The sequence below is a fragment of the Mandrillus leucophaeus genome, unplaced genomic scaffold (genome assembly GCF_000951045.1).
Source record: "Mandrillus leucophaeus isolate KB7577 unplaced genomic scaffold, Mleu.le_1.0 Scaffold289, whole genome shotgun sequence".
In the NCBI taxonomy this organism is placed as follows: Eukaryota; Metazoa; Chordata; class Mammalia; order Primates; family Cercopithecidae; genus Mandrillus; species Mandrillus leucophaeus.
Genome location: NW_012103020.1, coordinates 200,182 through 225,883, shown reverse-complemented (window position 1 = coordinate 225,883; position 25,702 = coordinate 200,182). Strand labels below are relative to the sequence as shown.

Here is a 25,702-nt window from a genome sequence, read left to right as displayed (position 1 = left end):
AAAAAAAAAAAAAAGTGAAAAGTGAAGGGTTTCAAGATCTGGATCTTGGAGAAATGTAACAGTTAATATACACTACACCAGAGGAATTAACAGAAGAAGATGTGGTGGAGATTGGTGCTTCCAAACCATTGCCACTTGATGAGAAAGAAGACATAGAAAAGGCAGTGCCAGAAAACAAATTGACGTTAGACAATCTGGCAGAGGGGTTCCAATTATTCAAGACTGCTTTTGACTTCTTGGACAAAAAGAATGACATGGACCCTTCTATGATGCAGGCACTGAAACTTCTTTGACACAGGCACTGAAACTAAACCAGTGAAAGAAAGGTGTTACCATATAGAAACATTCTAAGAGAAATGAAAAGAAGCAAAAAGTCAGACAGAAATTACAATGTATTTCCATAAAGTTTCATGAGTGTCCTGACTCTCCTTCCTCCCTTTCCCTCCTCCATCTCTTCTGTCTCTGTTGCCCCTGTGTCAGGAAGACCAACCCCTTCTCTTCCTCCTTTTCCTCAACCTGTTCAATGTGAAGATGAAGAAGATGAAGATTTTTATGATGACCCAGTTCCACGTAATGAAAAGTAAATATATTTTCTCTTCCTTATTACTTTCTTAACAACATTTTCTTTTCTCCAGCTTACTTTACTGTAAGAATACAGTACACATACAAAATATGTGTTAACTGACTGTTTATGTTATTGGTAATGCTTCCAGTCAACATAGGTTATTAGCAATTACACTTTGGGGAAGTCAAAAGTTATACATGAATTTTCCATTGCACAGGGTATTGGCACCTCCTAAGCCCCACATCATTCAAGGGTCAGCTGTAGGATAACATCCCAGACCTTGACAAAAGCTGACAGAGGAACTCTATCAAGTTGATTATTTTTATCATAAATGGTTACCAGGGAAACAAAACTATAAGGATCATGTTTGTATAATGCAATTTTTAAAATCCATAAGCAGTCTAGCATTTTAGAGCCTTGCTTATAACTCGGGTGCCTCCTTTTCTTTCTTTCTTTCTTTCTGTCTTTTTTTTTTCCAAATAGAACTTTTATTACTTTTCTAATCGCCTCTTTCTTGCCAAACGCTTTTGGAGCAGGTGCTTTCTGGGCTGGAGCTTTCTGACCCTTCTGAGCTTTTGGAGGCAGCGCTGCCTTCTGGCCTGTGGCTTTCTTGGCAGGAAACTCCTGAGCTGGAGCCTTCTTGCCCGCAGCGGTTATCTTTTTGCTAGAACTTTAGCAGCAGCTGCAGCAGCAGTAGCACCCTTCACAGCAGGTGCTTTTTTGGGAGAAGATTTCGGAGGGTTGCCTTTTGAAGCTTCTTAACTTCATTCTTGATTATTCTGTTCCTCATTGCCTTTACAACTTTAAAATGATCAAAATCCGTCATCTTGGTTTTCCTTTCTCTGGCTTCAATCTTCTTGGCCCCATCGTGTGACTGTCCATTTTGTATTGATGTTTCCTTTCTGCCAGGCTTGTCGGACATACTTCTGGTGGGCACTGTGTGGAAACCTGAGGTTGAAATCAGTGAGCTGCATGCACTTGAGAGGCATGGTCTGGCTGGGCGTGGTGGCTCACGCCTGTAATCCCAGCACTTTGGGAGGCTGAGGAGGGCAGATCATGAGGTCAGGAGATTGAGACCATCCTGGCTAACACCGTGAAACCCTGACTCTATGAAAAATACCAAAAAAAGAAAAAAAAAATAATAATTAGCTGGGCATGGTGGTGGGTGCCTGTAGTCCCAGCTACTTGGGAGGCTGAGGCTGGAGAATGGCGTGAACCCAGGAGGCAGAGCTTGCAGTGAGCCGAGATTGCGCCACTGCCCTCCAGCCTGGGAGACAGAGCCAGACTCTGTCTCAAAAAAAAAAAAAAAAAAAAAAAAAGAAAGGCATGGTCTGTCTCCTCACTTGAGTGCAAGGTGCATCAATCAAAGCCCTGTTCTGATCAATAACATCTACAGTTGCGACCAATTTTCCCGCACGAGGTCCAGAGGAGATGTAGTGCACATGACCAACCTCCACGAAGTGCCTGAACACCATGTTGGTGGTGTTTGGCAAGAAGGAAGAAGGCCAGGTGCATTCTTTTATAAAATATTAGTTATTGACCAGGCGTGGTGGCTCACGCATGTAATCTCAGCACTTTGGGAGGCCCAGGTGGGTGGATCACTTGAGGTCAGGAGTTCGAGACCAGCCTGACCAACATAGTGAAACCTTATCTCTACTAAAAATACAAAAATTACCTGGTTGTTGTGGCAGGCACCTGTAATCCCAGCTGCTCGGGAGGCTGAGGAGGAGAATCACTTGAACCCGGGAGGTGCAGGTTGCAGTGAGCCAAGATCGCACCACTGCACTCCAGCCTGGGTGACAGAGCAAGACCCTGCACACCAGCCTGGGTGACAGAGTAAGACCCTTTCTCATAAATAAATAAATAAATAAAAGTATTAGTTATCACTGTAACCCTGACTTCTATGCTCTTCAGAGAATTACTTTATGCTTGTTAAAAACAGAATCTCCTTTATCATTCTAGACACATATGATTAATCCTGATTTTAAAGCCAGATTTTTTTTTTTTTTTTGAGATGGAGTCTTGCTGTGTCACCCAGGCTGGAGTGCAGTGGCGTGATCTCGGCTAATTGCAGCCTCCACCTACTGGGTTCAAGCAGTTCTCCTGCCTCAGCCTCCCAAGTAACTGGGACTACAGGTGCGCACTGCCATGCCTTGCAAATTTTTGTATTTTTAGTAGAGACGGGGTTTCACCATGTTGGCCAGTATGGTCTTGATCTCCTGACCTCATGATCCACCCACTTCGGCCTCCCAAAGATTACAGGCATGAGCCACCGTGCCCAGCCTAAAGCCAGATTATTTTTATAAAATTTTAGTGAACATGTACCCAGCTGACATGACTGAAAATATAGATTCATGTTTAGAGAATCACAGAATCACAAAATCACAAATGCTGGAATGAGGTGGCTCAATGACAACTCACTCAGGAAATATGCTTTGAGAACCTGTGACAGGCAGACTGCCAAAAGCTGGATGGTCAGACACAATCTTACCAGCAAAGATTGACTCTTAAATCTGGGGAACCATTCACTCTAACTCACTGGTAGTGTTGTTTGATAAAGTTCTTAATGTTATTTTACACCATGTTAAGAAGCTAAATGAACTCTCTTCCAAGCCCTCACTTGAGGAAACAGGGGTGGACAGGAAAGTCACTAACTCCCTGCAGTCTGATGGTTAATTTCAAATATTTGAATGCTGCATAATATCTAGCTCACGATAGACACAAAACTAAACTTTTAAATGAGTAAAGAATGGAATGAATTGAATCTAGGCTGAGCCAGAGCAAGAACCCAGGTTTCTTCTTCTTCAAACCAATGTTTGTCACATTGTTGGTAGATCAGAGTTTTCTGAACCAGTCATTTGCATACCAACATCATGATTTTTGCCACATTAAATTAACCATTTAATTAAAATCAGTTTTGAACCTAGCTTTATTCTAAGCAACATGTTAACATCTGTGAATTGAGAATTAGTTGTATTATTCATATTATAATAAAATAAATATGTAACTATTTTTAAAAATTCATCTTGTACAACCAGAGGTATAAATACCAGTTCTGTGGGAAATGCTAATTGAAAATATTATCTAGAGAAAAATAAGGACTGTAAACCAAAAAGTATCTGAGATAGGTCTCAATCAATTTAGAAGTTGATTTTGCCAAGGTTAAGGACATACGTGGAAGAAAAGAACACAGAATCAGAGAAACAGGCTGTGGTCTGTTCCTTTATCCAAGGATGACTTTGAGAGCTTCAGTATTTAAAGGGGAAAAGTGGGCTGGAGAGGGAAGAGCGAGGGTATAGTAATCTACATGTCACTGGAGAAAAGGCGCAGGTAGGGGAATGGTGAATGACGTATTCATCTTATGCGCAGCAAATCGGCACTTTACATGAGATAGGGTGAACATAGAGTAGCTACCTATAGAGATATTTAACCTTTTATACGTAGCTATCTGCTTAAGAACAGAAGGAAAGGCAGCTTCTTGCATGACTCAGCTTTCAGCTTATTTTTTTTCCTTCTGGCAGAGTGAATTGGAGTCTTGGAGTTTTTATTCTCCTTTCACAGCACCGAAACTGCACAGAATCATTCCTAACTATTTCTGTTTTTATGTTAAAGTCCAAAGGTTGATTCCATAAGGACCTTGAAATCCTTTGCAATTCTTGCTTGAGAAACTCTAAAAGTACATGGGTAATTTCTTACATTTCCTCTACCTATTGAACAAATAAATGGAAATGACTGATCAAATTTGTTTACTCTTGGTTATTATCAGTAATTATAGTCTTGAGAAAAGTATACATGAACACCTTAATTTACCAAATAGCTATATGGTATACTGTTGAGTATAGTATACTAGTCTGTAGTATACAGTTACGTCTAGTTTTGAAATCAAGTTTTAACAAATAGGTTATATTCTTTACTCACCAAATTCAGAGCAGCATTCTCCAATGAATTCAATAACCTTTCAAGTGAAAAAAATGAGTAAAAAAGAAAATGTGAGTTCTTATTTAGGAATGAAATGAAACATGTTTTGCAAATTAATGAGCTTAAAGCATCAGAGAACACACCTGGTTATACTTGAAAGTTATAAAAAATGCTTCCATTTAGCATATTTCACCTGAAAATATCCACAGTATGTTTAGAACCCTCTAATTACTTAAGACAAAATAGCAGCTTGTATGTGCACAATGAGAGTGTGCCAGACTGGAACATCAAAAAGATCTTGGAAGTTCTCTGTTTCATTATTTATCATTTCTTCCCCCACATAATACATTGCCTTGTACAGTTTTCAATTAGGACTTCCCCCATTCTCTATGAAAAAATTTTAATTTTGTGCCTTTGTTTAGATGAACTATATTATCAATATTCACATAGTTCAGGTCACATGAATGTTCACCTTATAATTAAATATTTCTATGCAATTTCAGTGGTTTCTATTTCTACTTATAGCCTTTCCGTATTCAGAAGAGGGATTTTTTTTTTTTTTGAAACGGAGTTTCGCTTTTGTTGCCCGGGCTGGAGTGCAATGGCGCCATCTCGGCTGGCTGCAACCTCCGCCTCCTGGATTCAAGCAATTCTCCTGCCTCAGCGTCCCAAGTCTGAAAGCTGAAAATAAGCTGAAAGCTGAGTCATGCAAGAGCTGCCTTTCCTCCTGTTCCTAAGCAGATAGCTACAGACAAAAGGTTAAATATCTCCATAGGTAACTACTCCATGTTCACCCTACCTTATGTAAAGTGCCGATTTGCTGAGCGCAAGATGAATACATAATTCACGGTTCCCCTACCTGAGCCTTTTCTGTAATCCCTTCCAAGGGATTACAGGCATGCACCACCACTTCCGGCTAATTTTGTATTTTTTAGTAGAGATGGGGTTCCACCATGTTGGTCAGGCTGGTCTTGAACTCCTGACCTCAGGTGATCCGCCCACCAAAGTGCTGGGATTAAAGGCGTGAGCAACCACGCCCGACCCAGAAGAGGGAATTTTTTTATGGCCAAGTAATTTTTAAAACCATTTTTATTGAAAAATATAATACAAATGTAGAACCTGTATAAAATAAATATGTATTTAATAAAATATGTATTTAATAAAATAAATATGTAGTTTAATGAATGTTTATTTCATGATCAGTTTGTCAAAATTTCAACTTTTTTTTAATACCCACTTACATGTACTATTCTTTTAGGCATCTTTTGGTCATTTCAAGGTGGGTTTTTTTCCCCCTAATCATTTAAGGTACATCTTAATGATCAGCAACACTGTTTTATCAAATTTGAACATCTTGTGAAAGATATATTACTCTCTAATAGTTATCTTTTTGTATGTTATCTTTTTTAGATAGAGTTTCTAAAGACTTATTTTAAAGTTTAAATTAGCAAACATAATTTGGTTCTGGAATTTGAAAAAGGTAAACACTCTAAAATAACTATATCCTATCTTATGGCAATCATTTTTTTGCATTTTAAAAATAGTTTTATCATCCAAAGGTGCATCCAAAATAAACCATAGGTTTTTCTGTCTATTTTTAAAATACATATTTGTGAACCAAAAGTATCTGAGACAGGTCTCAATCAATTTAGAAAGTTTATTTCACCAAGGTTAAGGATGTGCCCATAACACAGCCTTAGGAGGTCCTGATAATATGTTCCCAAGGTGATCGGGGTACAGCTTGCTTTTTTACTTTTGACGGAGACATAATACATCAGTCAATACACATTAGATGTACATTGGTTCCATCTGGAAAGGCAGGACAATGCAAAGTGGGGACTGCCAGCTTATAGGTAGATTTAAAATTTTTCTGATTGGCTATTGGTTGAAAGAGTTAAGTTATTATCTAAAGACCTGGAATCAATAGAAAGGAATGTATGGGCTAAAATGATAAACGATTATGAAGACCAAAGTTTTATCATGCAGATAAGCCTCTAGGTAGCAGGCTGCAGAGAGAATAGATTGTAAATGTTTCCTTTTTTTTTTTTTTGAGACGGAGTCTTGCTTGTTGCCCAGGCTGGTCTTGGTTCACTGCAAGCTCCGCCTCCCAGGTTCACGCCATTCTCCTGCCTCAGCCTCCTGAGTAGCTGGGACTGAAGGCGCCAGCCACCACGCCCAGCTATTTGTTTGTATTTTTAGTAGAGACGGAGTTTCACCGTGTTAGCCAGGATGGTCTCGATCTCCTGACCTTGTGATCCGCTCGCCTCAGCCTCCCAAAGTGCTGGGATTACAGGCTTGAGCCACCATGCCCGGCCAATTGTAAATGTTTCTTATCAGACTTCAGGTCTCTGTTGATGTTAATGCTGGTCGACTTTTCCTGAATTCTAAAAGGGAGAAGGGTATAATGAGGCATGTCTGAACCCCTTCATATCATGGCCTGAACTAGCTTTTAAGGTTAACTTTGGAATGCCCTTGGTTGAGGGGTCCATTCAGATATTTGGGGGGGGTGCTTATAATTTTATTTTTGGTTTACATATTTTAAATGTCTTTAATCTACAAGTTTCCTTTCCACTTCTTTTCCCCCAGTGCAATTTATTTTTTCATTTAAAAAAAAATTTTTGTGGTACATACTAGGTGTATATATTTATAGGGAAGTGCAATTTATTTGGTAAAGAAAAGGGTTTTGTTTGTTTTGTTTTTAAAATCTGTGTCCTGTAGTGTTTTGCATAGCTGGAATTTTTTTTTTTTTTTTTTTGAGATGGAGTCTCACTCTGTCACCAGGCTGGAGTACAGTGGCATGATCTTGGCTCACTGCACCCTCCATCTCCTGGATTCAAGTGATTCTCTTGCCTCAACCTCCCAAGTAGCTGGGATTACAGGTGCCCACCACCACACCCAGCTAATTTTTGTATTTTTAGTAGAGATGGGTTTTTGCCATGTTGGCCAGGCTGGTCACCTGACCTGAGGTGATCCCCCCCACCTCGGCCTCTCAAAGTGGTGAGATTAGAGGCGTGAGCCACCGCACCCAGCCTCATAGCTGGATTTTGATAATTTTATGCAGGTGGTAGATTTGACATATTTATCAGTTCTCTGTATTTCCTGTTAAATTGATAATTTATGGGCTTGATCAAGTCAGGCTTCAATTTTTTTTAATCAGACTTTCACAGGTGATGGTATATTCATTTTCCATTAGAAAGTAAATGATATCTGTCTCTCTTTGTGATGTTAGTAACATTGATGCTCAGAGTCTAGATAACTGTTTCTAGTAATCTTTTTAACTATACCCCTCCCCCTAGGGCCTTTTAATACATTTTCTTAATGAAACTTTTTCCCTATGAGATTGTCTTTTGCCATACTTGGAAAACGTTTATTTCTTCAAACATTTTTCAGTACAATACTATTTTTCCTTTCTTTCTGGGACTCTGATGACTCAAGTGTTAGATCTTTTTTGGCCCTAAGATTCCTGAGGTTTTGTTCATGTTTTATTTCAATAATTTTTCTCTCTGTTGTTCAGATTGGATAATTTCTACTGAAATTATCAAATTCACTAAATCCTCTTTCATCTCCATCCTGCCACTGATTCTTTGCAGACAGTTTTAAATTTCATTAAAATTTAAAAATGTAAAAATGTAATTAAATAATTATATTATTTTTCAGTTTAAAAATTTCCATTTGGTTTTTATTTATATCTTCTATTTATATTAGTCATACTTTCAATTATCATTTCTATCTTGAGATTTTTCATGATTGCTTACACAGGTATTTTTGTAATAGCTGCTTAAAATCATTTGCAGATAATTTTAACATTTGTGTTATCTCACTGTTGGTATTTGTTGTTACTCTCACGGGAATTGAGATTTGCATGGTTTTTCATAAGCAGAATAATTGTGAATTAGATCCTGAATATTCTGACTATTATGTTACAAGTCCCTGGGTCCTGTTTAAATCCTATGGAGAATGTTGATATTTTTAATTTAGTAGAAACATGAGTTGGTTAGGTTGAGGCTCCAAGTTCCAACCCACCTTCTTTGGGTGGTGGTTCTAAAGTAATTTCAATTTGGAGTCTTTGCAGTTATTTATTTTTATTTAATTCTAGCAATCCTAGTAACAGTTCAGTAAAGCAGGTATTATGATACTCATTTTACAAATAAAAAGATAGGTTTGAATTCAGACTATATTCACTAGCTTTATGATATTGGACAAGACTGTCTTTGATCCTTTATTTCCTACCTGTAAAATGGAATTGATAATACATAGCTGACTGGATGGTTTGAGGACTAAGTATAAAACAACACATGTAGCATACCTAGGGCATTGTAGACTCTGAAAAAATCATGGCTAGTTCTTGACGGTTATACTGAGTGTCAACTTGATTGGATTGAAGAATGCAAAGCACTGATCCTGGGTGTGTCTGTGAGGGTGTTGCCAAAGGAGATTAACATTTGAGTCAGTGGGCTGGGAAAGACAGATCCACTCTTAATCTTGGTGGGCACCATCTAATCAGCTGCCAGTGTGGCCAGGATATAAAGCAGGCAGAAAAACGTGAAAAGGCTAGATTGGCTTAGCCTCCCAGCCTACATCTTTCTCCCATGTTGGATGCTTCCTGTCCTCGAACATTGGACTCCAAGTTCTTCAGTTTTTGGGACTTGGACTGGCTTCCTTTCACCTCAGCTTGCAGACAGCCTATTGTGGGACTTGTGATTGTGTGAGTTAATACTACTTAATAAATTCCCCTTTACACACACACATATATAAAATATATATATATGACTAATAGGATATATATATTCTACAAATATATATATTCTACAAATATATATATATATATCTCCTATTAGTTCTGTCTCTCTAGAGAACCCTAATACACTAGTCTTCTCATTTTTTTAAAAATGATCAATTTTATTGAGGAAAAATTACTATCAAGTGCATACATTTTAAGTTATGGAAGATGACTTTTGACATTCACATACACTGTGTAATCACCACACCAATCAGTCAAGATATTATAGGACATTTCCATTGCCCCAAACAGTCCCATCATGCTCCTTTGAGTCAGCCCTCCTCTCAGCTTCCACCCCAGGCAATCACTGATCTGATTTCTGTCACAACTGATAAGGTTTATCTGCTCCAGAACTTTACATTAAGAAAACAATAAAGTCTGTACTTTTTGTATCTGGTTATTTTCATTCAACATAAATATTTTAGATTCACTTATTACCAACAAGTTTGTTCTTATGTATATCTCAGAAATTTATTCCTTTCTAATTGCTGGCTAGTATTTCTGTATTTTTGGAATGTTTTCCTATTATTGATTGAAATAGCTCTTAGATATTCTGAATTCAAGTCATTTGTTAACGTATTGTGACTATTGTTTTTCTCAAGCCTGTGAATTATCTTTTCATTTTCATTATGATGTCTTATAGAGAGCAGAAAACCTCAACTTTTATGAAGTTCAATTATTTAAATTTTTTTTATATTGTTTTTTGTGACCCATCTCAAAAAATTTGGCCAACACCAAGGGGATGAAGGTTTCCTTCTCTGTCTTCTTCCAGAAGATTTATAATTTTGGCTTTTATGTTTTCGACTCTGGTCCATTTTGAATTAACATTTCTGTGTATGCTGTGAGGTAGAGCTTGATATTCATTTTTCCTGCATATTGATATCAACTTGTTCCAGCAACACTTGTTGAAAATAATAATCTATCTATTCCCATGGAATTACCTCGGTACCACTGTGAAAACCTAAATTATCAAATTTATTGCCATAAGATTTTTCATAATATTCCTTTTAATGGCTTCAGTATCTATAATATGTCCCTGCTTTTATTCTTGATATTGGTTATTTGTGGTGCCCCTCTCCTTTTTTTTTCCTGGATAAGTCTGCCTACAGTTTTAACATTTATTATTCCTTTAAAAGAACCGCCTTTTTGTTTTACTATTTTTTCTATTGTTTTATGATTTTCAATAGGATTGATTTTTTGCTCTATATTATTTTCTCCCATGTGCTTGCTTTGAGTTTAATTTATTTTTCTTTTCCTAATATCTTAAAATGAATGCTTAGATTCTGGATTTGGAACCTTTTTTTCTCATATAAGCATTTAATGGTAAAAAAAAAAAAAAAAAAAAAATTCCCTCTAAGCACTACTTTAGCTGCATCCCACAACTTTTGATATGTTTACATTTTAGTTTAAAATTACTTTCTAATTTTTTTGTGTGTGACTTCCCCTGTGACCCATGGTTTGTTTAGAAGTACATAGTTAGATTTCTAACTATTTGGGGATTTACAAATATCTTTCTGTTACTGATTTCTAGCTTAATTCCTTTCTGGGTAGAGACAATAATTTTTATTATTTCAATTATTTTAAATTTGCTGAGATTTGTTTGATGATACACAGTGGAGTCTATTAAAGAAAGTGTGTTCTTCAGTTATTGGGTGGAATGTTCTACAAACGTCCATTAGGTCAAGTTGGCTGATAGGATTGTTCAGGTCTTCTATATCAATAGTTCAGAAATTTGCCAGCCTTTTTTCAAAATCAGCTTCTTAGCTTTCAAAAACACTAATGCCTGTATCTCACTCCTTAAGATTGTAATTTACTTTGAGGTGTGGTCTGTTCACTAGAATAATTAAAAGATTCCCAGGTGATTCTAATATACTGAAAAGTTTGGGACCTGAGTTCTGTATACTTAGATTTTCTGTATACTTGTTTTACAAATTGCAGAGCAGGAAGTAATGAACTGTTTGAATTCAATTAATTTTTCATTCATTGCTATTTTTTAGCACTGTGGTTAGGATTTTGCGTCTTCTTGATGAATATGCCCCTTTATCTAATTGTTTTAATGTTATTTTACCTAATTATTAGTGAAGGTAAACATTTTTAAAAAAATCTTTCTGGCCATTGAGTTTTCCTCTTCTGTAAGTGGCCTACTTATGTTATTTGAATATATTTATCTTGAGTTGTCTTTTTCTTATTGATGTGTCTGAATTCTTTATATTTTCAGAGTTTTACTATATTCTACCAACCTGTGGCTTGTTTTTAACTTGATTAGAGATGGCTTCTCTTCTGTTTGTAAAACTTCTAAATTTTAAAATAATATTTTACATCTTTCCTTAATGAATCATGCTGTTTCTTCCCTATGGTGATATCATAAAGACATATGCTTTTCTTCTAAAAGTTTAGAGTTTTGTTTCTCACATTTTGGGTCATTATTTCATTTGGAATTTAGTTTTATTTCTGTTGTATCAGGATCGAATTTCTTATTTTTATATAAATAGCCAATTTAACTAGAACCAATAAAATTTGTGTCTTCTATATCCTATGAACAGTTACTGTACTAATTTACATTCCCAAGTAATGAATAATAGTTTTTTCCCACAACCTTAGAAACAGTTATTCCTCACCAGACATCTTTATTATATACCAAATTCCAGGTATCCTTTTTGTTTTTTCTAATTTTCTTTTTGTCTATTCTTATGTCAATACCCGTTTTTAAAAAGTTGCTTTAAAATAGAATTACCATATGATTCAGCACAAATTAATGCACACTTCTAGGTGTATATCCAAAAGAACTGAAAAGAGGGTCTCAAAGAGACATTTGCACACCCATGTCCACAGCAGTATTATTCACAATAGCCAAAAGGAGGAAGCAACCTAAGTGTCCACTGATAGATGAATAAACAAAATGTGGTATAATACACATAATAAATGATATATAGAACTATTCAGCCTTAAAAAGGAAGTTCTGCAATATACTATAACATGGATGAACCCTGAGGCATTATGCTAAATGAAATAAACCAGTCACAAAAGGGCAAATTCTGTATCATTCCACTCACGTGAGGTACCTAGAGTAGTCAAACTGATAAACAGAAAGTAAGATGATTACTGCCAGAGGATGAGGGGAGTAGGAAATGGAGAGTTGCTGTTTAATAGGTATAGAGTTTTAGTTTGGCAAGATGAAAAGAGAGATTGGTTCCGGAGATTGGTTGAACAACGATGTGGAATGTATCTGATACTACTAAGTTACAAATGGTTAAGATGGTAAATTTTATTCTATGTATATTTCACTACAATTAAAAACATTTAAAAATATTATTCTAGCAAAAAGTTGCTTTAATAGTTTCTCTTGATCTTTGGTGGCCTGCAATTTCACCATTGCAGATAATTCTTTATATCAATCCTGCTCAAGAATAAGTATTTCTTGAAACTGAAAATTCAAATAATCCACAATCTTGGAAAGTTCTTAGTTATTACTCTTTGAATACTGCCTGCATCTATTCTCTCTAGTGTCTCTTTTTTGGCACTCCTATTAGATTTATGTTGGAGTTTTTTCATTTATTTAGCTCCTACACTGCATTCTAGTAAATGTCCTCAAATTGAGTATTGTAATCTCAGCCAAATGTACAGTTCTCAAAACAGTGAATGGAAGATCTCTTTATATAGCTCTTAAAATGATTAAGGCGATGTGTCAGCAAACTGTGCCAGAAGTAAAAAGTCAAGAAACAGGGAGACATAAGGCTTGTCTCTACAGTTCAGGAGACTGTGCCAAAGCCAAAATAATGCATTGCTGTGGATGTCTGCTTTGTACTCAACGAATATTAAAGCAGGATGCCTCTTTGTGTCAAGTGCTAGATTACGATGAGCAGTGTCACGAAGAACACTCTACACTTGATACCGTATGTGTGACCTTGAGCAAGAAACCTATTCACGCTCAGGCTTCAGTTCCTTTCTGTGGGTTGCTGTGAGGCTCCAACGGGGTAAGGTGAGCAAAAATGCTATGCCTCAGTACCACTAGGGTATTTTCTCAATTCTAAAATATTAAGTTGCCACGCACTACAGATTTAATAATAGTTTGGGAGGAGGGGCGTGAGGAGAGGAACATTCCACTAGCGCAACTATAAGCTTTCCGATTTCGGAAATAAGAAAAATATGAAAAAGTCTGCTTTTAGAATTGAGGAACCACGGTATCGCATTGACTTTCTCTGCTCGGTTCGCAAACGCTCTTTTCTTGAACTTGAATGACTTCCCTGTCGCTCATACCAACCTCTCTCCTGATTTTCCACACTGGGATTCTCACTCCAATTCTCAAGGTTTCCTAAGAGACACGATGAGCCACTTCACCAGGGCGGTGTAGCTTCCTTCTTTACTGTCATTGGCTGTCGCTCTTCCAGGTCCCGCCCACAGAGACCTCAATCCTGATTGGATGTCAGTGTCCTTTTGTGACGGCAAAGCTGGATCCCGGTGCTTTGAGATTGGACGACTTGGGGGCGGTGGGCAGCTAATGCGCAGGCGTGCTTCCTCGAGTCGTGATTGGCGGGCGGGGTGCCGGGACGGGGCGGGATTCTTCTCACGCACATTCTGTGGGCGGAGTGGGCGGAGCTGCCGGCGTCAGTTGGTTCAAGTGTCCCGGCCTGAGGTGTCTGCTTGATCCCTCCCTCTCCCGGCGCCTCGAGCGGAAGGTGAGGGCCGTCCTGGGCAGCAGAGGGCTTGGCCCCAGGCGACTAGACCTACACCCTCGGTACCTCCGAGGGCCTGGAGGGCGGGGCGGGCTGGACGCGGCCATGCGCACCGGGGGCCCGGGAGGAGCGGTCTTGGGCCTGGGCGTCTGGTGGGCGGCGGAGGCCTGGCTCCCTGCAGAACCCCTGCGCAACCTCTTTTTCTCCTGTTTTCGTTGTCAGGCCCAGGCGTTCTTTGGGAGAAGGGCCTCTCGCGGTCCCTGACGCAGACATCGTGCAGGTTTCTCCCCGCAGCTCCTGGGTCGGGAGCCGCTTTGCAGCCCCCAGCTCTGGAATTGGACTGCGGGAGGGGCGTTTGGGTGGAATGGGACCTGGCTCGCCTGGACCTGCCCGTGGCTGCTCTGCAAGAGCCTGAGAGTTGGGAGGGGAGGCCAAGGTGGGGAAGGAGCCTAGTGAGCCGTAAAATAAGGATTGGAACGTCTTTCCAGGCGGCGAAAGCGGCACCTGGGTTTGTTGGTGAATCGTCTTCTCCCCAGAGTCCTGCTGAACAAGTTTTGGGAAGTAAGGTTTGGAAAGGAGAAAGAGGATACATTCCTGAAAGGCAAGGCTTCTGTTATACAATGTGTCAACCTCAGACTATTACGCAACAATAAGGACAGATGCCATTCCAGGTGTTCCCAACACGCTGTCTATGCCCCAGGACCCAAAGCTATGCCCATGTATTCTGGTACCTGTATCCCTGATTAAAATCAGTGTAGCTAGCCATCCTCTTAAGAGTACAGCTTCCGTTTACATCCTCATTTGGCCAAACAATTCCTTGATCTTGTGGAAAAACTGGATTATTTAACCAGGACAAGTCAAAGCAGAACTTGAACAGAGCTGAACAGACAAATTATATTGAAGTTGACGTAGCCTAAAGGGAATGGGGTTTATCTTGATTTGGTTAGTAAAGATTTCAGAGGAGTTTGACATCAGTGGTAGCAAAATGTTTGGCAAACTTAAGATTAGGGCCATATTAAAGTTTCTTCCATTGCATAATGGAAAAAGCGTGGACGGTGAAGTTAGACCTGGGTTCAAATTCTTGGTAGAGACATTGGCTGTGAAACCTCTGAAACAGCCTTTGTGAAAGATATATAGCCTTTCTGAAATTTAGTGTCCGTATCTGTAAATTGCAATTTCCTTCTGTTGATTTGATGAAATAACATATGCAAAGCATTTAGCACATTAATGCACGAAGATACTATTTTAGCAGTCTTGCTAGTTCTCTAGTATGACAGATGGTGAAATCAATTTTAGATGCAGAAAAGTTGAGTGACTGAAGATGGACGGATATTAGAAAAAGGTCTCAAAATCTGCAGTCTCAGATGTGACAACAGCTGTGGTGGAATGGTGGAAAAAACACTTGGGCATTTGTTGAAGTCTTGGCCCTGTTGCTGACTACTTCTCTGGTCTTCAGTAAGCCATTGTTGTCTTTGGCCTTGATTTATCTGTAAAATGAAGCAGCTGGACCAGATGGTTTTCTTGAAATTCTTTTTGTTGCCCAAATGAGAGCTAAAAGGTAGAGAAGATAATAGCAGACGTTTATTGAATCCCTACTATGTACTAGGTACTGTTGCAAACACCTTGTATCCACTCATTCTCACAACAAACCCATGAGATACGTATGGTTATTATCTGCATTTTACCAATGAGGAAACTTAAGGCTGAGGTGTTAACCTTGCCCAAGGTTCCAGAGCTTATAAGTTGCAGAGCTAGGATTTGAATCCAGGTAATCTGAGTTCATGTTGTTAATCATCGTGCCAAACTGCCTCTCGAGGAGAGTGATATTGTGGATATTGTATACTATTAGAGATACTATAAAAGAAGATAGGGGAATATTTGGTAAGATGCTCGTCTTTGGTCACAGGTGTGTGTGCATGGCAAAAATTATTTAATTAAATGCATCTTGTCCTAATGTTTGCCACATTTCCTGGTTTGCATTCTCTCTGCGTTCTGCCTCCTGGACTTAAATAATCAAAAAATAATTCTAGATTGCGTTCCACTAACCAAGGCTAGATACCCAAATTTACTGTGATTTTTGAGAAACCTTTAAAAGGTCTGACCTAGGCATACATCAGAGCTGAAGAATCTCAGCGAACCATATCCATTTCTGGGTTAAGGTGATTTAGGATAGGCACGGCAGCCTCAGCACCCCAAATTCATTTCAGTGTTCCCATGCTTCAGCAGACTTGGTCTGAATTTTCTCGTTTTTCATCAGATTTGTGTTTATATGTAGGAGTAGAAGGAGTTGAAAGTGAACTTTTAAGAGCATATTTGACATGGAATTAGATTGATATAGCAACTATAGGTAAAAAAGGATTTTATAGTTGAAAAAGTTGAAAAACTCAGTATTAAGTACCTATTATGATGTAGTACTGTGTTAAATGTAGACTTTGGGCAGTTTGAGGATCAATACTATTTTAAAAGAAAAAATCCGTGGCTAAAATACTTTGACATAAAGAACTCAGCAAGTCTTTTGATCTCATATGTAAAACAAATCAGTTTATTGCCCTAAATCTACTGAAAGACTTTGAATATATATTAATACAATAGTAGCATTTTGAGGTGGGTCTATTTGATCTCATCGCAATAAAATACAATTGCTTCTTGTTCTTTTGTTGTGGAGAGGCAGCAGGTAATGCTGTGGTCCACTGTACTAAAGAGTAATGCCCTTATGCCCAGGGCTGCCAGATACAGTGGGCAGGTTTTGCACTGTACAACACTTGGGGTGCAATCTTACATAGACTGTGGTGTGAATTTTACTGTCTCGCGTTGTGTATCCTATAGCACTGTTCTTGTGGCATTACTTTTGTGCTCCTGCCTTTGCCCCAATCTTGAGTGTGAGAGTAATTTTTCCTTTAATAAGCCCTCTCCACCCTGTTTTTCTGCTTTTTATTTTCTTTCACTTTTTAAGATGAAGTCACTGTTGCTAAACCACGCATAGGTTTTCTATTGTTTGGATTATATGTGGTCAGAATTTCAGAAACTGGCTTCTTTTTCTTTACCTCTTATATTGGTGAGTTTGGAACACTTGTGCTTTTGCAAACTTTTTGGTTTAATTTAAATATTAGTCTGAAACATAAGCAAAAGAAGACTTCCCAATCACTCTATTATATCTGACTTCAAAATCAGCTGTGTCATTCTCTGATTATCTGTTGCTTTGGCTTGTATATCTTATAACTCTTCTTAGCTATCATGAAAATATGTTCCAGCCGTAGCCTTAAAAGCGTTGGATATGAGAAATTTGAAGCACCTTTAATTTATTATTTAGCAAATACAGTTGCCAAATTGCAGCTTACTCCTGCTGAGCACTCCCACGATCACTTTTGCTTTTGGTTGTTGCCTCTCTCATCTCACTCAGACTTCTTTCAGCCAGATCAGTGGTTGAAATGGTATGAAAAGAGAGTGACTGGAGCACCTGGTTACAAGTGTCCTTCTCTGTCAGGGAAATGTCAAATCAAGTTTTCACTAACACTCTTCCTCTTCAATTATAAGAGACATGTTGATTCAATGGAGAGGAATAGTTTTTGGAGTGTGGTCTTTAAATACTACAGTAGGTCGAATAACTTTTAAAAAAAGAATTATTGGAAACATTTTAATAATCTGAAATGCAGAGAACCTGAGAAACCATGTGAGAAAGAGGTCAGGCAGAGCAACTTTAAGTGCGGTTTTAGATAAGGGGAAAGATGCTAGAAGACTTGGAGTCGCTTTATTCAGCATCATTAATGGTATACCATTTGTAGTTAATTATTTAATAAATGTTATGCAAGGGATATTACATATTTTTTTCTTTTTTTTTTTTTTTGAGACGAGTCTCGCTCTGTCGCCCAGGCTGGAGTGCAGTGGTGTGATCTGCAAGCTCCGCCTCCGAGGTTCACGCCATTCTCCTGCCTCAGCCTCCTGAGTAGCTGGGACTACAGGCGCCTACCACCATGCCCAGCTAATTTTATTTTGTATTTTTAGTAGAGATGGGGTTTCACCATGTTAGCCAGGATGGTCTCGATCTTCTGACCTCATGATCTGCCCGCCTTGGCCTCCCAAAGTGCTGGGATTACAGGCATGAGCCACTGCACCCAGCCCTACATATTTTTTTCTAGACTAGTGAGTGCTATCTTACTTGAACTATAAACTTGAAGTTTGTGTATATGTACACTGGGCACTTTAATTTGAAGTTCATGTTAGTATCTGAAATGTAACAAGATTTATGTAGATGTTCACTGGGCATTTTCAAATTTCATGTTAGTATCTGTAGTATAACAAGATTTGTATTAACAGAAGCTGTGAGAGAATGTGTAATACACTGATACCTCTTTATTGTGATTCTAGTTCTAGTATGTAGATATCCTTATTTAATAGGTCTGCTTTCTACTGTTTAAGATATGGAGGCATAACAATGCCTTGGGCATAGAAGATATTCAATAAATACTTGTTGAAAGAATAACACTGACAAGTCTAGGTCGCTTCAATGTAGTAGATTAGATTGGGTAACAAATCTGTTTTCAGTGATAATCTGGTAACATTATTTACTATATTTTGAACACATTGAATGAAATGATTGTTAGCAATGGAGCAGAACATGTTTTATAGAAATTTTTTGTTCTAATATTTAGAAGTCTTTATTGGAATAATAAAATGTTAGTATTTATTTACTTATTTACATCCTGATTAGTCTGTTTTGATTTTACCCTGACTAGGAGCTGATGAATGGACATTTTTTCATTTATTCCATATTACTATTTTAGATGGTCTAAATAGTAATTTTTCTTTTGAATTTTATTTGTAAAATATTAAAGTGTATGTAAAGCAGTACTTTAATGAAGAATATTTGAAAATTTTGTCCTCATCCATACTATCATCCTTAATATCAGAGCATTTTTTCATTTTCATGTTTTTTATGCATATTTATGTATATTTCATATAATTTACATCAGTGAATATACAATTTTATACACATTGTTTCATGTACTATAGTCATAATTATTTTCAGTAGCCACTCTATTAGAAATTATAACTATACTCAGGAGGCTGAGGAGGGAGGATTGCTTGAGTCCGGGAGTTTAATACAGACTGGGCAACATAGTGAGACACCCATTTCTAAATAAATAAATAAATAAAAATATATCTTCTTAAAAAGAAAATCACAACTGTAATTTACCAGACTTTGAGTGGGCAGTTATGTTGTTTCTGAGACTTGGTTGTAAATAAGATTGAAGTGATTTTTATGTATATAACTTTCTTTGCATTATTGTCCTTAGCCTAAATTTCCAAGAATAAAATACTTAGTTAAAAAATATTTAAATGTTTTTATGAATCTTATTATCATATTGCTTTCCAAAAAGAGTACATATTTAAAAGTTGTGTCCAATGTTTGTGTATTTGTTTTTCTGATCATTACCTCCTTTAAAAAATAATAATTATATGGTGGTATTTATGTATTTTTTGATTATCAAGAAGCTTAACATTTTCTCTCACTCAAACTATTTATATCCTTTGCTTATTTACCTATTAGGCATTTATTTTATTCTTAAAAATAGTAAAGCATATGAAAAGTCCTGCTATGTCATATTTAACAAAATCATCCTCCTTTGAAAAATAGGCTTATATTTTATTGCTGTATCTATATTTCTAAATTTTTCTTATTGTAGACCATTCATCAAGGATTTTGTATCCAAGGCACAAAAGTTTGTTGCCCAAGATGATGAATGCTGACATGGATGGTATGTTCTTCATTTTCTTTTTTGTATACTCCTGGTTTTGTGGATGTTTTGCTTTATTAAGCAATGGAAAGGGCAGAGAAAAAATGTTTAGAAGAGTTGGATCTTGGCTAATTCCTTATTTATATCTCATCTAGTGTCAGAAAGGACCAACCAAAGCAGCTTTCATTCCTTAGCTATGAGAGGTTGGCAAGTTATTTTTATCTTCTTTACCTTGGTGTCCTTATCTGCAGTTTGGGGATGCGACATTTTATTTCACAGGGCTCTTGTATAAGTCAAGTAAGAATGAATATAAAACATTTTGCAGATTTTTAAGTGCTACTCTACACAAATAGTACCTAATGTTAATTAATAGTAAATTTGAACCTTTATATTACAGCAGTTGATGCTGAAAATCAGGTGGAACTGGAGGAAAAAACAAGACTTATTAATCAAGTGTTGGAACTCCAACACACACTTGAAGGTTAGCTTGCATTTTGTAGTTTATTTGAATGACAGCCAATTAATTGAACTTGTAAGCATTTATATTGCTAAATTTTGTTAGAATGTATAATTTTTTAAAAGAATGAACTTCAAAGTTTATATATATATGATCTTCCTGCTTTGGTAGTTTAAAGAACAGATACACTTCAGTCAAGTCAAATGGTGTTATTATGCTTCCCTCTTTAAAGCCTAACATAATGCTGGCTAGTGTGAGACTCCCTTTTAAGTCCCCACAATGTGTTACTAAGTCCGCTTTAATAAAGCTTGTTTTAAAGTAGAAACAATGTATTAGCCTTGGAGATTAGAAAGGAATTTACCTGAATTTTTTCATTTTCTAAGTCTTGCATAAAATTAATACTAACACTGAAACATCTTTTGAGTTTTAATGAAATTAAGAGGTTGTGTTTTTGGTGCCACAGTGAGCAGATCATGTCACTCAGAACCTCCCACTGACTTACATTTTACAGAGTTAATAAAAGTCACCTGTGACTTCCCTATTAGCTTTCTTTCTTTCTTTTTTTTTCTTTTTTTTTGAGATGGAGTTTCACTCCTGTCGCTCAGGTTGGAATGCAATGGCGCAATCTCGGCTCCCTGCAACCTCTGCCTCCTGGGTTCAAGCGATTCTCCTGTCTCAGCCTCCTGAGTAGCTGAGATTACAGGTGCCTGCCACCACACCTGGCTAATTTTTTGTATTTTTAGTAGAGACAGGGTTTCACTGTGTTGGCCAGGCTGGTCTCAAACTCCTGACCTCATGATCCACCCGCCTTGGCTTCCCAAAGTGCTGGCATAACAGGCATGAGCCACCATGCCCAGCCAGAATTAACTTCTTATATGATCATCAGGAACTGCATGTGTTGAATGTCTTGATAATGTTACAAGATGATCAGTTGCTTGGAAACTGACTGCCTGTATTCAGTATATGAATTCAATTGTGTTAACCTGATATATATCTTAAACATTTCTAGTAAAGATGTTATGGTTTTATGTTGATAAGACATAAAATGTGAACCAGAATTCACATTTTAAAAACAAAGTCTTTTTTGAAAATTAACTACCCAACATTAATGCTGTTTACAAAGAATAACATTTAGCCTAATGTGAAGTATTTTTAGGAATTTGTCTACTAATTTGCACTCAGTTTGTTTACCTTGCTGTCTCTAAAATCCGAATTCTTAAAATTTAAGGATTGTGTTACCTCTTTTAAGAATGAATCCTAAGAATTTTGTAATATGGAATCATTGTCTTTGTTATATTGATAATGGGCATTTTTATTTTTTATAAAGATCTCTCCGCAAGAGTAGATGCAGTTAAGGAAGAAAATCTGAAGCTAAAATCAGAAAACCAAGTTCTTGGACAATATATAGAAAACCTCATGTCAGCTTCTAGTGTTTTTCAAACAACTGACACAAAAAGCAAAAGAAAGTAAGGGATTGACACCCTTCTGTTTTATGGAATTGCTGCTGATCATTTTTTCTTTAAAACTTGGATAGATTCCAAAAGTTACAGTACCTTTGTGGCTTCATTGAATATTTATGAAGAAAATGTCAGATGTAGACAAAAATAACACAATAACAGGAGGCTTCCATAAGTTTGTGTATTATGTTAGTCTATGAAAACGTGCAAATGTATTGTAGAGACTTTATAATTAGAATTGCATATATTTATGAAACTTAAAAGATGAATGTTTTATCGAATTTGTAGGTTTAGCACTGTCTTTTATTATAGGATTAGTAAGATATAGAAGAAAATAACCACCATGTTGTGAAAAAGTGACCAAAATCATGTACTGAATGCACAGCTTTATGTACCCTGTCCACCATCTTGTGCCTCTTTTCCATTTGCCTCTTCCTTCCTATTTCCCTTCCCTTAAGGAAAAAAATTGGTGTCACATTTGTAAAAGTAATTTTAATAGTTAATCATCTCTGAGAGTAACCTGTATTTTCATTGTTGAAACTTAACCAAAATAAGATACTGTCTCAGCTAGGGTTTGTCATTTGTGTATTTAGTATTAAGATAGGAATGCTAGTGTCTCTTTAATTAATTGGAAATAGATGGAGGCTAAAAATGAAGGTTTTTCTTTGAAACTGAATTCACTTGAGAATATTTGTTGTTAAAAACTTCTTTTTGCACAAAATAACTCATTTTGTATTATCTGAAAATATATAATTTCTGGTCATGTGTATGTTTAAAATAGAAAATTTTGAGGAAAAATGGAAATAGGGTGGAAAAGTACTTGGTAAACAGTAGTAACCAACTTCAAATATTTTCACTCCAGATTTGTGTTTTCTCTGGCACAGAGTAGATCTTTTGGGAAATATATATAATTAAGTTTGACTACCCTTGTGTAAGCCACATCTGGATGAAAACAGTTACAAAGAGTTTGGTCTCTAAGTTGATTCGTACCCAGCAGGTCAACTTTTGCAAAATTCCGTAACAGTGTGTTAGTATTAGAATAGTGAATAAAATGGGAGTTTTACATGTATACTTATTATCTTGCTCAGTATTTTATCTCACTTGTTCTAGAATTTTCTGTAAACCCTGCTACTGGGTTTGAAGAGTTTTAGTCATCCTTTAACAATTTTTAAAAATTTAGCTTGTAGATTCCATTTGGTAAGGAAATCAATAATGGAAGTAATGCTAAAATCTTATAATATGAAAAGAGATCCACTAATATAGCTTATGGTTATTAGATTTGGGCTACTTTTAATCATGGAATAATCTTATGTATTGGTGTAAGAGTTGATGAATGACTTTAGCTGTATGAATATATAATAGTGAAACTGCAAACATTTTGCATCCCTTTTGTGACCTAATTTACAGACATTTAAATTGTGTTGCAGTTCTGCTTTGCTGTTTAATAAAAAGCTATTTCAGAGGTTGTGTGTGTTTTGATATAGTTACCTAAGTAAATGGGGTATTTAGGTTTAGTGGTGTATCCAGGGTTGTTCAATGCCACAGAATAGTGTATCTTATTTAAGTACACAGTTACTGATTATTTAGGGGAATAACATTTTTATTAATAAAACTGTAACTGGTTATCAATATAAATATCATAGATATTAAACATTAATTTAGAGAACAAAAGCAAAGCACTCAAAGGATCCAAGATCTCCAGGGAAAAAGGAAGTTGTATTTTTTAGGGTAGGCTAAGCTACTTTAGCAAGAGACCCAGTGATAAAGAATATAAATACAGAAGTTTCTCTCCCAACCAGTGGTTCCAAGGTCAGCATTGCAGGCTAGCAGCCCTTGTTCACACAGTTACTCAGGGACTTTGGCTGAGGATGGTGCTGCCATTTTAAATCATGGCTTTCAAGTCACTCTAGTGATTACTCATCTAATTTGCAGGAAAAGAGCATGGAAGTGTACATATGCAAGGTTTTATGGGCTGTGCCTGGAAATGGTTCATATATCTTCTTACATTCCAGTGGTGTGGAGACTTAGTTACATCTAGATACAAGAGGAGCTGAGAAATGTAGTCCATGGCTGGGAAGCCATATTCCAGCTATAAATACAAGATTTTGGTGGCCACTAGCAGCCTCAGCCATAGCTCTTCTTGTGCTGCTAAGTATCTTCCCTTACACAGAGAGTAATCCCTCTTCATCCAGCTAGTGATTCAGCTCACAATCTCTATTAAAAGTCCATCCCTTTAGATGTGGCTTCTAACAGTCTGACAATCTCTAAACTGACAGACAAATTATTTGCTCTCACCCTTACTGCTGCCCATTTATAATGTAGTGGGGACAGGATGGCCAAATAAAAAGTCTCAATTTGGAAAATGGAATAAAGGGAAACATGCAAAAATTGTGGAATGCTCCTGGGAGATGTATGAAGATTTTGTCCCTAGTAGTGGAGAAGTACTTTGATTCGACTATGATTCTGATCCCTGGCAGGGGACTCCCTTGTTCATTGAACTCCATGGTTTCCCCTCTGGAAATTTACTCCCTATCCATTTTCTATGGCTACCTGGGAAGTAGAGGTTGGGTGTTCACTCCCTGGGAATTGTGAAGATAGTCCACTTCCTGCTGGTGTGAACTTGGTGCCCATTTTAAGGCCAAGCTCATGTTTCTTGGGAATATGAGTCTCTTAAAAACTCATATGCCACGGAACCACAACCAAGCTTTTGACCAAATTCTCAAAGTATGTATTATTTTTGCCTTTCTTTAATGGAGGCTATTTTGAGATCAACTGAAAATAAGATGCACTGGGAATGTTACATGCAGATCATCACTGCAAGGCTGGGTTCCTCTGGCTTAACAATTGGTAGAGAAGTCTTCATGGGCTTTCCCCCAATCTCCCACACCTCAAAAATAATTTTGAACCTTTGCTACTATTCAGACTTCAGAAACAATTGGCTTACTTTTGTGAGGTTCCTTGTATCTGAACTTGGTCTGTTCCCTTCCATCTCTGCATGAAAATGTCAAAATTTTTTGATACCTTGCTGAATGCAAGGAATAGCCAATTCATTTAACATTCTTTTTCCAACTAGAGCTATCAGCTTAGTAGGTGTCAAAATATATCCCCACTGCTTGTCATGTTAATGGTAAGCTAATGCTATATACTTAGTTTTTGCTATGCAATACTTCAGGATAATTTCTTCATTAGAAATATAAGTGGCACACAGTGTGCACAGGGACTGTGTCCAGCTTCTGGAAAAGACTCGACCAAATTTTAGACAGGCTCCTTTGAGCCTTCTTTTTCACTAGTCCAGTTTTAGCAGAAATCCTGCTAAATCAGTTTAGAGAGAATCCCATCCTCAGTAACATGATCATCAACCTGGACTGTCTCTGGCAAGAATCATCCTACTCTTGATGTCTCCACTTAGTAATTTTCCATACACTGACCTCATCAGTGCTCATTGACTATAAATCCTCAGCTGTATTTGCTGTATTAGTTGAGCCCAGTTTCTTTCCCTTATTGGATGATGGTCTTAACACATACAGTCCTGAGTAGTCTTCTTTACTGCTTTAACAAGTGTCAGAATGGTTTTTTCTTTAGTACTTTCTAGCTTACATGCTGGTAGAATAATATTTGGTAGGGAAAAATCAGCATACTCCTTGTTATGGACTGAATGTGTCCTCCCAAAATTCTTAGGTTGAAATCCTAACCCCAAGGTGATTAGGAAGTGGGGCCTTTGGGAGATAATTAGGTAATGAGGGTGAAGCCCTCGTGAATGGGATTGTGTCCTTATGCAAAGAGACCTCAGAGATTTCTCTTTCTGCCACATAGAAGACAGCAGTCTGCATCCTGGGAGAGGGCCCTCAATGCTGATCTCAGACTTCCAGCCTCCAAAACTGAGAAATACATTTGTTGTTTACAAGCCACCTAGTCTATGTTTTATTATAGCATCCCAAATAGTTCAAGACATCCATTTTCCCCACTGTTTCCCAGGAGGAATTTCCCCAATATTGACACTGCCATTCTATGCAAAATGTGTCCTCTTTATATTCCCTTTGGACTCACAGCAGGTTACTACAAATCACGGTTCCTTGTCTGAAACTTGCAGGGCCAGATGTTTTAGAATTTGGAGTTT

General features: G+C 37.2%; 1 protein-coding gene and 1 pseudogene across 4 annotated transcripts in view; one reads left to right on the top strand and one right to left on the bottom strand.

The window, feature by feature from the left end:
* The window catches only part of SCOC (short coiled-coil protein), a 124,917-nt gene extending 101,867 nt beyond the window's left edge, over positions 1-23,050 (top strand). For 2 of the 4 annotated variants that reach the window (XM_011985619.1, XM_011985618.1), the window contains 3 exons: positions 19,621-19,692; positions 20,069-20,152; positions 21,456-23,050. In XM_011985619.1, coding sequence (XP_011841009.1) covers positions 19,621-19,692; positions 20,069-20,152; positions 21,456-21,598 — 299 coding nt within the window. In that variant the 3' untranslated portion in view covers positions 21,599-23,050. The remainder of the gene's footprint in view (positions 1-19,620; positions 19,693-20,068; positions 20,153-21,455) is intronic. The other 2 variants (XM_011985620.1, XM_011985621.1) reach the window with 2 other exon arrangements.
* On the bottom strand, positions 809-2,040 carry LOC105543658 (annotated as a pseudogene).
* Positions 23,051-25,702: the final 2,652 nt, after the last annotated feature.